A 13,200-nucleotide genomic window follows, 5' to 3' on the forward strand; every position below is an offset into this window, starting at 1 on the left:
TCAACAGGATTAGTTGATCACGATAATAAACACGTGCATGGCTCGCGCGAGCTTGTGCTCTGTGCGTATCCAATGAGAAAAGTAAAAAGATCTGACAGAGACCCCGCCGTCCCAGGCGTCCTCGCGCTGTGAGAAGCGATACCCGCCCGCCGCCGCACCCGCGCCTAAGCCCACTACATCAAGACTGCGATAGAAGCGCTTCGCGCCGTCGCAATCGGCGCCACCGCCTCCCACGCATTCGTACCAGGGTCGTACCGCTCGACCGAGCTGAGGGCGTTGAAGCCAACATCCTGTCCGCCCACCGCATACAGCTTGCCGTCCAGCACCACCACAGCGAGATGGCTCCGAGCCGTCGCCATCTGCGCCACCGCCTCCCATGCGTTCGCAGCCGGGTCGTACCGCTCCACCGAACTGAGGGCGCCGGCGCGGTAGCCTCCAACAGCGTACAGCTTGCCGTCGAGCACCGCCACGCTGAAAGCTACCCGCCGCACCGCCATCGGCGCCAACGCCTCCCACGCATCCAGCGCCGGGTCATATCGCTCGACCGAGTTGAGGCCACGGATGTGGCCGCCGTCGTTGTTGAAGCCTCCCACAGTGTACAGCCTGCCGTCGAGCACCGCCACGCCGAGACCCCACCGCCCCGTCGCCATCGGTGCCACCGCCTCCCACGCGTTCGTCGCCGGGTCGTACCGCTCGACTGAGCTGAGGAAGCCATCGTCGTCGTTGAAGCCTCCAACAGCGTACAGCTTGCCGTCGAGCACCGCCACGCCGTGATTCTGCCGCGCCTCTGCCAGCGGCGCCACCGCCTCCCACACATTCGTAGCAAAGTCGTACCGCTCCACCAGGTTGGAAGTTGCGCCGTCAGCCACAGTCTCGCCGCCCGCCGCGTAGAGCTTGCCATCAAACACCGCCGTGCCAGCATACCTTCGTGCCGTCGGCATCGGCGCCACAGCCTCCTCCTCCCACTCGTTTGTTGAAGGGTCGTACCGCTCCAGCGAGTTGAGCAACTCGCCCTCTCCGTCTTGGCCGCCAAACACGACCAGGCGCGGCCTCTTGCGCTTCTTCAGCGTCTCCTTCCAGCCGCGGCGCCACGCGCGGCACGTCCCCTTGACGGCGTGCTCCGTGGTCGGCAGCTGGGCGAGGATGTGCGGGGCGAGGTCCGGCGAGAGGAGGACCTCGGAGAGCACCCACTCGGGCTGCTCCACGAGCCGAGCGGCGTGCTCCTCCGCCACGCGCAGCGCGGCGTCGCTCGCGCCCGCCTGCGCCTCGATGATCGCGCACAGCTGCGCTGGCGAGAGGCCCGCGACGCGCGCGCCGATGCGGTGGGAGGCCATCGGCGCAGAGGAGACCGTCGATCGGGATGCCGTCGATCTGGATGCCCGAAGGCTTGGATTTCGCTTGCAAGGGTGTGCGGTACTGATCCCAATCAACCCATACCGCGCTGTTCCAGTACGAGCCTGGCTGTTCTTCACCTTCCTACCTAACCTAACCTAACCTAGCCTCCATCTGTGGGCGCATGTTGAAACACACGTGCACGCATGGGCCTTGGGGTCCGCATGGCTCGCGCGAGCTTGTGTGCTCTCGGCCCTGAGGGCCGGGTAGGAGGGGTCTAGGTTACCTCTACCTCTGAGGGCCTGCGGCCCTCTTACCTTTACCTCTGGGCAGCCGTGGGCCCTTTACCTCTACCTCTGAGCGACGTAGGACCATGATTTACCTTTTGCGTGATCTCTCGTGTCTCGAGAGTGATAACTGATCCATCTCTCGAGTGATCTCGATAATATGTGATCTCGATGCAGCTATCTGCGATTTCCACTCGCCGGCTCGTAGAGAAGAGAAAATACAAACAATGCGCAGCCGCACGAGTGTTTCTGAGATGTGCCCGCCATCCATGCACCATGGTTGGGCGCGCAGGACGAAGAAAATTTTGGTAGTCGAGAGCCTTTTCTAATAAGAAAATGGCTTCTCCTCGGCGCCATACCGCTTTTCGGCGCACAGCGGAGTTCGCAAACCTGGCATGCTGCCTTCCCTTCTACGTACACTTTCAGAATGGAGGCAAACCTCAGCGCAGCCGCAGGGCTCAGCTGTGCCCAGACCAAGTCGATTTGTACCATAAAGTTGGTAGACAGTGCCAAAACCACGGAATCGAAAATGGCTCTTAAATTCGCGCACCTGGTGTCCGCACTGCCGCATGGTGCGAGCCGCCACTCATGAGAAGGTCTCCGCTGCGATACTTTTGCTGTCTGCGTCAATGCAGCATCCCATCGAGCGCGTCACTATGACCTGACCCCTCTGATAACCGACGTCGCCAACGGCAAGCCTGCGTCCGTGTTGCATATGTTCTCCAGTCATGTTCGTATTGCGGTGGATTGCCAATTCGAGCCACTCGAGCAATCATGCACAATCAAAATGCGCCGAGAGACGCAGATTCTTTGCACCGCGCGGGTTAGCAGGCAGGCAGCAAGGTCAAGTGGTCGCGGCACTGGCCATTCGCGATGCGGTAGGTGATGCGATCAGCCGTCGGCAAGCGGCGGTGAAGCCTGGTCCATGGCCGGGCAGGCGCGCCGCAAGGCGAAGCGCTCTCGCGGGGGCCTTGGTCGTCCCGCCTCAGAGGACAGAGCCCTCGGCGGGTTACGTTCACGGGCGTACGTTTACCTGGCCTCACGTGGTTTCCGTTTACCTCTACATCCGGCGGTCTGAGACAGGTTTACCTTTACCTGAGGCCCCCCACGCCAGCCCTACCTCTACCTGCGCCCCCGCCCTCAGAGCCGAGTGCTCTGTGCGTATACCGTATTCAACGAGAAAGTGTAAAGAGAGATCTGACACGTGCACGTGACAGAGACCCGTCCTCGCGCTGTGAGAAGCGATAGAAGCGCGTCGCGCCGTCGCCATCGGCGCCACCGCCTCCCACGCATTCGTACCCAAGTCGTACCGCTCGACCGAGCTGAGGACGTCGTCGTTGTCGTTACCGTTGTAGCCTCCCACCGCGTACAGCTTGCCGTCGAGCGCCGCCACGCCATGAGCCCGCCGCACCTCTGCCATCGGCGCCACCGCTTCCCACGCATCCAGCGCCGGATCGTACCGCTCCACCGAGCTGAGGGCGTTGTAGCCGTCATCGCACCCGCCAACAGCGTACAGCTTGCCTTCGAGCACCGCCGTGAGAAGCAGCTCGCGCCGCCGCCATCGGCGTCACCGCCTCCCACGCGTTCGTCGCCGGGTCGTACCGCTCGACCGAGCTGAGGCGGACGCCGTTGTTGTCGCTGCCGCCCGCCGCGTACAGCTTGCCCTCGAGCGCCGCCACGGCGGGAGCAGACCGCGCCGCCGCCATCGGAGCCACCGCCTCCCACGCGCCTACTGCCGGGTCGTACCGCTCGACCGAGCTGAGGTTGCCGTCGTCAAGAGCGGTCAAGAGCAGAGTCGATCTCTCCCGCACCGCCCCATATCTCCCCATATCTCCCCATATCTCCCCATATCTCCCGCGCCTCGTCCGGGTTGTGGCTGCTCATCAGGTCGCGCACCTGCAGTGCTGAATACGCCAACATGAGGGGGGGAGAAGGTATTGTGCAGCGTCTTCAGAGCACCGCGTGAATACAACGGATAGGAATACAGTGAATCAGCGGAATGCAGCGGGATACCCAGGGATACGTGTCTCTCGAGTGCTGGTTGGGATACATGAAGACGTATTCCGCTTCTAGGGCTCCCGCACGCTGAGCAGCTCGAGCTCGAACGTGACGGGCGAGCTGGGAGGGATGAGCGGAGGGGCGCCCGCATCGCCGTACGCGTACGACGGCCCACACTCGAGGCGCACCTGCTGACCCACCCGCATCCGAGGCAGCGCAAGGTCCCACCCGAGCGCAGCGTCCGACGGCTCCGCGCCGACCCGCACCTGCAGAGGCGGCGCCTCGCCCTCCCACGAGTCGTGCAGCACGGTGCCGTCGGCGAGCGAGGCGCGGAAGCGCACCGTCGCGTACACGCCCGCAGGCGCGCGCCGCGGTCGGGAGCGGCTCTCGCAGCGTCGTCATCAGGCAGCCGCCGTCGCCACTGAGGTCGAGCGGCGTCGGCGGTGTCGTCATGGCCAGCCAGGCGACGAGCCGTCGCGCGGCAGGCGGAGAAGTCCAGGCGAGGGAGCCGTACCGCATCTTGGTGGCGGTCGCGATGAGCAGCGAAATGCGTAACAGGGTGGGCTGCGCCGTTGATCGCGCCGGAGGACGCGCCAGGCTTTCTTTTTACCCCTACCAGTGCGCGTTTTCTTTTCCTCGCGATGTCCACCCCGCCGCGCCGCCGCTCGCGCCGCCTCGCCCCCGCCTCCTCCGCCGCCCCCTCGCCAGAATCGCCGCCCACCCGCCTCCTCGACCTCCCCACGGAGCTCCTCCTGCGCGCCATCTCTCGCTGCGACCCCGCCGACATCGCTCGCGTCGCGGCCGTCTCGCTGCTCTTCCACGCATCGCTCGCGGCTGAGGCCATCCGCTTGTGGGCGCAAGAGCGCGGCTTCGAGCTGCCGGCGCTGCCGGAGGGCGAGGGCTGCGCCGTGCGGTGGCTGTGCTATTCGGCGCTGCTGTGCGAGTCCAACCCGCCGGCGAGGGCTGCCGCAGGATATTGGCACAGCGTCTTCATCGACGGCGAGGGGCGGCTCTCGTCGTGCGGAACGGCTGAGAACTGGACGCCGGGACTGATCGGTCACGGCGAGGGCGTGCCGCGGCTCAACACGCCGACCCGCCTCCCTTCCACGCTGGGTGGCGAGCGCGCCGTGAGCGTGTTGGCTGGAGGATTCCATAGCCTTGCCTTCACCGCCGGCGGCAGTGTCTGGAGCTGGGGCCAGGGAGGCGTGTGCGCGCTGGGCCACGGCGACCGGCAGGACCAGTGGCAGCCGAAGGAGGTCGAGGCCTTAGCTGAGCAGCGCGTCCTCGTCGTATCGGCAGGAGGCGAACACAGCATCGCCCTCACCGCCGACAGCGCTATCTGGAGCTGGGGCTATGGAGGCGAAGGTCGGCTGGGCCACGGCGACACGCAGCACCAGCTGCTGCCCAAGAAGATCGAGGCCTTGGCTGGGCAGCGCGTCGTCGCTGTGTCGGCTGGAGGCCACCACAGCCTTGCACTCACCGCCAATGGCGCTCTCTGGAGCTGGGGCCAGGGAGGCTGGGGCCAGCTGGGCCACGGCGACAGGCAGGACCAGCTGCTTCCCAAGAAGGTCGAGGGCTTTGCTGAGCAGCGCGTCATCGCAGTCTCGGCTGGAGACCAGCACAGCCTCGCCCTCACCGCCGACGGCAGCGTCTGGAGCTGGGGCCAGGGAGGCTCTGGCCGGTTAGGCCACGGCGACCTGCAGCGCCAGCTGCTGCCGAAGAAGGTCGAGGCCTTTGCTGAGCAGCGCATCGTCGCTGTGTCGGCGGGAAGCAGCCACAGCATCGCCATCACCGCCGACGGAGCTGTCTGGAGCTGGGGCCTTGGAGGGCGAGGCCGGCTGGGCCACGGCGACACGCAGAACCAGCTGCTGCCCAAGAAGGTCGAGGCTTTTGCTGACCAGCGCGTCGTCGCTGTGTCGGCTGGAGGCAGCCACAGCCTCGCCATCACCGCCGATGCCGCTGTCTTCACCTGGGGCCAGGGTGAATACGGCGGCCTAGGCCACGGAGAGGACCTGTCGAACCAGCTGCTGCCCAAGAAGGTCGAGGCGTGGGCGCCGGGGCAGTGATGAGACGGGCGAAAGGGTGCAAGGCTCTGTGTTGCCACGTCGCACACGTGCCTCTTCGCCACCTGCGAACGTATCCGAGAGTGGCGAGAGGCGAATCCAGGACGGAAGATGAGATTTATGCATTGTGGCTGTGATGTGGGGCGCCCGAGACCGACAGAGATGTGGATAAAGAGGAAAGAGTGCTTGTGTGAAAATGATCGTGTGAGCAACAGCGACAGCGACAGCGACAGCGACAGCGACAGCGACAGCGACAGCGACAGCCGCCAGCCGCCAGCCGCCAGCCGCGCCGCGCGCGCACACTGCCTTTTGCGCCTCGACGCCGGGCCTCGCTACCCGATCGTCCGTGCTCCGCTCGCCGTCGCCGCTCCCGGTGGCGGCAGCGGCCGAGGGCGGAGCGCGTGCATAGACCGTTTTTATGGCGCTTTACATTTAGAGAGAGTATCATTTCTCCCAGTAAGCTAAAAGTAGCCCGAGCTGCGGACGAGCCACGGTCTTGGAGTTGCAGAGATGGCCCGAGAGTGCCCCCGAGTACCCTCGAGATTGCCCGAGCTGCGGACGAGCCACGGCCTCGCTGCTGCTCGCGCACTCAGCACGCCAGTTTGACGACTCCAGTTTGACGACTCAGGCCCGCTGCTTGAGGAGCCGGTCGGCAAGGCGCTGCTGCCGCTCTGCCGCCAGCCGCAGACTGTCCGCCGCGACGCGTCGCTCCTCGAGGCGACTGGACTCGTGATGCCAGACAGCAGACAAGCTCCCTAGACACCCTGGACACCTCCTTGGACACCTCCCTAGACTCCTCCCGGACACCTCCCAGACAGCTCCTTGACACCTCCCTAGACTCCTCCTGGACACCTCCTAGACACCTCCTAGGCGCTTCCTAGACACCTCCTAGACACCTCCTCGACACCTCCTAGACACCTCCGGGCGAGCTTCGCTCCTCGAGGCGCTCTGGCGGCGACGCCTCGGCTGTGGTCAGTCCTCGAGCTCTCGCGGCCTCTAGGCGCTCGGCCTGCTCTCGGCCGAGCGGCTGCACGCGCTGCCGGTGCTCGACGCAAGCGGAGCCCTCTTCGACGTCCTCTCGAGCCGCGACGTCAGGCAGCCTCGCGTCGCAGCCGAGGCGACCGGCGCTCGCCGCCCCGGTGAGGGCGCCGCCTCCTCCCTTCTCTCAGGCAGCTCGCGTCCAACCCGGCGACCGACCTCGCCATCCCTCTCGAGGAGGCGCCGAGACACTTCCTAGACTCTTCCTAGACACTTCCTAGACACTTCTGGCGACCGACCTCGCCATCCCTCTCGAGGAGGCGCGTCTCTCCGCCGCCACCCGGAGGACGGCACAGCAGCCGCCGTGCGGAAGAGGACATGCGTCGACCATGCAACCCGCAGGCGCTCCGCTCGCTGCCGCCCAAGGACAGCCGGGTACAGACGTGCGCCGTCAGCGACACCGTCGCCACCGCGATCACGCGCCTCGCCGACCCGGAGGCAGCGACCCCACCCGAGATCAACCGAGACACGAGCACCCCTCTCGCCCACACGCACTCACCTCCCCCCTCCCCCGCCCACTCCCCCCCCTCCCCCCCTTCCTTTTCAGGCGGCGCAGCTCGTCTGCCTCAACGACGCGGGCGCCGTCTGCGCAGTGGTCACCGCTTCGGCAGTCCTCGCCGCGCTGCTGCCTAGCTCGCCGCCGCACCACGGATGAGCTCTCGCCGCACTGAGCTGGGCCGGCGGCGCCGCGGACGCGCCGGGGCATTTGTTACATCGCACCCCAACGCGCTTCGGCATTTGTTGCGGTTTGCGCGCGCTTCGATCCGGCGTTGCCCCTCCGCTAGCGATCACAGCCGCAGAGGGGGGCCGTGTCCGTGCGCGCCTGTCGCCGCCCGCGGTCGGGCGGGAGAGGGCGTGGACTGCGCGCTTTTTGAGATCGAGCCGGGGGTAGGGACTCGAATTCACAGGGTTTCGCGGGACATGAAAGTTGAGAAGGCAACGCGCGCGCCACAAAATAAAAATCCGGACAAAACAAGACAAAGCCAACGTGAACGTTTTCACAATTCTCACGCATCGACCATCGTCGTCACGCCTCGCACGGCATTGAAAAGAGAATGAAGGAAAAAGGAAAGTGCGCAAAGGAGAAAGTAGCTCAGATGGACGCGCCGTCGGCCTGGGCGAGGAGCGCTCGCACCTTGGGCGCGAGGACGTTGAACGCGTGGTTTGCCAGACATGCGCTCCGGGGCTCCGGCACTCGTCGATCTTGGCGCGGATGCGCACGAGGGCTCGCGCGGGTAGCGTTTCGAGGACATCGAGCAGCATTTCGATCTGGAACGGCGAACAGGAGCTCCCAGCGAGCCGCGCAAGAACCGCGCCGATGTCCTCGACGTGCTCCTCGGCCACAGAGGCGGGCATCAAGCGGAACAACAGGCACAGTGCTTGATCGTAAAGGGGTCGCTTGTGGCGGATGCTTTCTGCCGTCTGCATGTCTTGGGCACTATCTTGACGGCGTCAAAACCCGACTTGTGTCTATCTGAAGGATGAAGTTACTTCAGGAAGTAAGTATTCACTGCACTATAGCACGGGCTCGCACCCCCCAACCGCTTACTAGGAACCCCTCGCCTTATTGTTTGGCCCCCCCAGGCCACACACAGACCTCTAGACCGGGTCACTGGGGCCGACAATTAGGGTTCAAACACGCCCGGGAGACAGCCCAAACACAGTTCTTCATAGTTACTTCTGCGGCATTCTGGCGCACATGTCGGCCGAGCGCGCGCCCCCTGCTGCCGGCAAACGGTCTCCTGAGAGCCCTCCTCCACCCTTGCCACCCCCCCAGCCCAAGACATCATCGAGGTCTGGAATGCGCGCGCCGTCAGGCTGCTCGTCGTCGTCGGGCTCACCCGCAGCAGCAGGTGCAGCCGCCGCAGGAGCCTCCGCAGGCGAAGGCGCAGCGGCTGGGGCGGCTCTGCCGCCGCGCCGATGCGGCGGGAGGAGCTCGACACCGAGCTGGGGGCCGACCCGCACGAGGTCATCATCGGCGGTTCCATACTCCGCTTGCACGACCGGCGGCGGCAACGTGCTTGGGCCAGCTGCACCTGGGGCCGGCGCCCACTGCAGCCTTGTGGAAGCTGCTGCTGCGAGTAGTGCCGCCGCTGGGCCCGGCGCCGCCGCGGCGGCAGCGGGCTTCTTTCCCTTTGCACGCTTTGGGGGCATCTGACGCTCGACCCGACCCGGTCACGGTCGCAGTCAAAGCTGTCACGGGTCAGCGAGTCAACGACATGGTGACGACACGATCGAAGGCGAAGCATGAAGCCCCGCAAGGCGCTGCCGCGCCTCAAGGCGCGCCTCTGCCGCACGCGCTCACATCATGCACCGCGCGCCGCGAGCCGGGACGTGCCGTCCGTTTCAGTCCATCGCGCCATCCCCGCCGACAACAGTTTGAGCATGATTATCTCCGGCATTCCTCCGTTTCTTTTTTCACGCCTTCACGCGGTGCAGGCGCCCCCGACTGTACTGAGCGCACCCCCCACCGTCCCCTGCCAGGCCCAAGCATGCCGCAGGCTCCGGTGAGGCCGCCTGGGGAGCGCAGGAGGTCCCTTCGCCTCCGCGACCAAGTGCACGATACGCCCGGCGTACATACACAAGTCCTAAGAACAAGCCCCGGCGGGCGCGGTGGAGCTCCTACACCGACTCCGACGGTGACCACCACTCCTCAGAGGAGTATTAGGGAGCGGGTCCGCTCCAGTCCAGGTCTGCCCTGTGTCTAGGGAGCTGTGGGCGGGGGCTAGGGGCCATTGCAGGCGCGGGGCGGGGATAGTTACTTCTCGAAGTAAGTAGTTACTTCAGGAAGTAACTCCTTCAGATAGACACTTGAGCGATTTTTTGCCTCGCAGATCACCCGGTGCGGCGAAAATCGGTCGTTTCCAGGTTAACCCGGAGCCCGCGGCGAAATTTCTTTTGTTTGCCAGATCACCCGGCAGTGGGGTGCGACGGCTGTGTCATTCAAGCAAACGAGGCCGGGCCGGGGTGTTGGGCTCAACGAGGTTTGCCTCTCGCACCCCATCTGTTTTCCTTTCCTTTTTTCTCTACAGCACCCTCTCTTTTCCTCTCTATTTTCCCGGGAAATCTGCGTGGAAATCGTCAAATTTTTGGCTCTGAGCCGAGTCTGAGGCTGGTTTGGGCCCAAAATCAGCCAAATTTTAGGCCAAATCGGCAAAATGCCGGGAATTTCGCGGAGAACCCGTGTATACCTGGAAATTACCTTGCGACCGCGCCGCCTGGGTATTTTGTCGATTTGTGTATCGCGCGCCTTGCGGGGGGGGCGCGGAAAAGAGGAACCTCTTAGCGCCATCGCCATGGCGCTGCAAGCAGCGCCGGGCAACGACGACTTACCGCCTCCCGGTCCCCCTCGGCACACCTCCGCTGCTCAATGTTTGACGACTCGAACCCATGAAGCTTCCCCGTGCGCGGGTTACCCCGCACACGGGTCAGCCTGCCAGCCACGTATCCACGCAAGCGTGGTCCGCGCGCATGGCATACAGGCGTTCGCCAGACGATTTCCTCAATTTTGCCTCAGATTTTGCCCCAGACCAGCTCTCAGACTCAGGGAAACTCGCGAGTTTCCAGAATGGAGCACCAAACACCTCTGTTTTCCCTGGAAATTTCCGGAAACGCAAAGTGCTGGGGACCCTCTGTTTTCCTTTTTGTTTTCCGGAAAACCTCGTTGAGCCCAACCGGGGTGCCGAGTAGGAGCTCTCCTACGACCAGGCCGCAGGTGCCCGCTCGACGGCAGCCGGGTAAACTGGACGAGAAATTTGGTCGACCGGGTAATCTGACACATGAGAAAAGTTAGCGGACGGGTAAGCTGAAACATGAATTGTGGGAGACTAGGATCTGGGTAAACTGGTTTCGGACATTGCGCCAACCAAGGAGGAAAAGATCGTTCTCGACGGGAGACGGTACTCGCGCGTGCGGCACCGTGAGCGTGATCACCAGATCGGTTGCCCGTTGCCCCCCCCCCCCCCCCCCCTTCCTCGCGCTGTGGCCTAGCGCGCCTACGGCTATCTTTAAGATACTATCTACGGGCGCCGCCGCTTTTGCCCCAAGCCCGCCACCGCTCGTGTGGGGGGGGAGAAAAACGTTTACCTGGTCCATACATTTTACAGTACACAGTATAGCTGCTCTCTCGACTCGGCTGCTGCAGATACGTAGGCGCGATCCCTATATTGCGCTCTCGCTCTCGACCCTATGCCCTCATGCTGATTACAGTACACAGTATAGCTGCTCGACTCGGCTGCTGTAGAATAGCTGCTCGACTCGGCTGCTGTAGATACGTCGGCGCGACCCCTATATCGCGCTCTCCCTACGCCCTCATGCTGATCACACTCTCATGCAAAGCTGCGACCAGCTCCTCCTCCGAGGCCGACAGCTGGTGCAGCACGCGACGCAGCCGCGCCGTGACGCCCGCGGCGCTAGCCTCATCCGACCAGCGCAGCAAATCGCGCAGGCAGAGCATCTCGAGCCACTCGTACCGCGCCCCTGCCGCCTCAGCGGCGGCACTCTCCGCCGCCTCGCACGCGGCTGCGCCCCTGCCCAGCGCCGCCTGCGCGCGCCCCAAGAGGCGGAATGCCTACGGAGGTAGGTATGATGGAATGTCTCCACGATGGGTGTGCGGGCGAAGGTTGGGCTCTAACCCCGCCACATCAGACTGGCGCGTGCACGGAACGGTGTGTCGGTGGTGTGTGTGATATGGCACGCCTCCGTGCGGAGGATTGGGTTGAACTCTTCGATGCGCAGCACGCCCTCCGCCACCTCCGCCGCGAGCGCCCAGTGACTGAGCCGCTCTCCGTGCAGCCGTGCGAGCAGCAGCGCGGGGTGGCAGCTGCCCGAGGCGTCGAGCCGCCACTCGCACTCATACTCGGCGATGTGCAGCAGCCGTGCGGCCGGCGGCAGCCACTCCGCCAGCGCCGCGCGGCTAGCGTCATCGTCCTCCTCGACCAGCGCAGTGAGCCCGCGCACAACGAGCAGCAGAGTGTCGAGCGTGTTGTTGCGGTGTCCGTCCTCGGACACCCAACCGCAACCGGACCCGGCCTCCCCCCAGTAGGTTGCCACGCCGACCCGGATCGACTCGTCAAAGGGAAGCGCTCCTGTCAGGCTGTGCGCCAGGAACTCGCGCAGCTCGTCTAGCTGGCCCGCGCACACCAGCGCATAGGGCAAGTAGCCGGTGCAACCAATCGCATTGAGCGCGTACACCTCGGCGGTGGCCACGCCTTGCCGGACGCGGTCGAGTATCCGCCGGTGCACGTCGAGCACCTTGGAGAAGCCCGAACGCGCAGCGGACAGATCCCCGCGCCGCAGTAGCAGCAGGCAAGGGTCGATGCCGTGCGGGAACAAATCGACCCGCGCGCCCAGCTGCATAGCAACCGGATGCACCTCGTCGAAGCGGTACGATGCTATGGTCTCAGCAGACCACGCGGCGGCACGGCCGAGCAAATCTGCCGCACGGAAGTCGGGCATGGCGTGCTGCCGCGAGGCAAAGAACAGAAAGAGGACCTGGTACACTCGCATGCAAATCTCCATCGGTGGCGTGGGAGCGGCTGCCGCCGCCCTCGTCGCGTGCGCCGCCGCCTCACGCCAACACGCGCTCGCCTGCGCCAGCGTCTCGTGCGTCAGCGGCCCGGGGTAGCCCAACCAGCCCTCGACTGTGTTCGCGCCCATCACAACGGCGAGGGACAAGCCAAGCTCCGCCTCCATCACCTCCTTGCTCCTCTCATCGAGCTGCCCCGCGCCGCTCACGCTGCTCGCGAGCTGTCTGGCGCGCTCCATCACCGCCGAGTGCTCCACGCTTCCCCGCACCAGCCCGCCCTCGGTCGCGTAGATGAGCACGCTCGCCACCCGCTGCTCCAGCGCCCTCGAGGAGGCCGTGCCGCCTCCTACCTCCTCCAGACGGCGGAGCGACGCCCACGCGCGCGACAGCTCCGCGCCTGCCGCGATGCCGCGCGTGCTCCCAACCGCGTACATCAAGAAAGCAGCCGTGAGGTGCTCGCCCTCTGCGTCGCACGCCTCGGCTGCACGGCGCGCCTGATCCGCGCCGATGCCGAGGACGCCTTGCTGGTGGATGTCTGCGTTCTCGTGCCGCAACACCGGCATCAAAATGGCGTCGCGGTGGACGGCGAGCCCTTGCAGCTGTGCCTGCCTGACATGCCAGAGCAGGTTGGAAAGCACGTAGCCAGCGGCGGGCCCGCTCTCATCGAACGCGGCGAGCAGCAGCGGCACCGCCGCCCGCTGCATCGCGCGCAGCCTGCCCCCCACCGCGTCGGCGCGCTTGACCATGCAACCGCGCACGAGGTCGTGCACCGAGACGCCGCCCTCGATCGAGCCACGCAGCAGGTTCGCCTAGAGAAGTCTCAAAGAAGGGTCAGGAGAAGGCCCCCCTTGATGGAGCCGCACTGCCGGTTCTCGCCTTGAGCAACTGCCGCAGCCACTTGCGCACCCGCAGCTTGCTGGCGGACTGCTTCAGCGCACCATCCCCCGGCATGAGC

The 13,200-nt window shown here is 65.2% G+C and overlaps 2 protein-coding genes across 2 annotated transcripts; one reads left to right on the forward strand and one right to left on the reverse strand.

The window, feature by feature from the left end:
- Positions 1 to 3,688: 3,688 nt before the first annotated feature.
- EMIHUDRAFT_231214 (hypothetical protein) lies at positions 3,689 to 4,136 on the reverse strand (the record flags this gene model as incomplete). The annotated part of the gene is made up of 2 exons (XM_005784330.1): positions 3,689 to 3,883; positions 3,969 to 4,136. The coding sequence occupies 2 exons, from the start codon at positions 4,134 to 4,136 to the stop codon at positions 3,689 to 3,691; spliced, it is 363 nt and encodes a 120-aa protein (XP_005784387.1).
- A 2,054-nt stretch (positions 4,137 to 6,190) lies between these two features.
- EMIHUDRAFT_456169 (hypothetical protein) lies at positions 6,191 to 7,514 on the forward strand (the record flags this gene model as incomplete). The annotated part of the gene is made up of 6 exons (XM_005784331.1): positions 6,191 to 6,211; positions 6,296 to 6,409; positions 6,681 to 6,775; positions 6,850 to 6,898; positions 7,061 to 7,156; positions 7,266 to 7,514. Coding segments are annotated over 6 exons (499 nt in total), but the record flags the coding sequence as incomplete, so codon positions are not given.
- Positions 7,515 to 13,200: the final 5,686 nt, after the last annotated feature.

The sequence above is a fragment of the Emiliania huxleyi genome, assembly GCF_000372725.1.
Source record: "Emiliania huxleyi CCMP1516 chromosome Unknown EMIHUscaffold_170, whole genome shotgun sequence".
NCBI lineage: Eukaryota > Haptophyta > Isochrysidales > Noelaerhabdaceae > Emiliania > Emiliania huxleyi.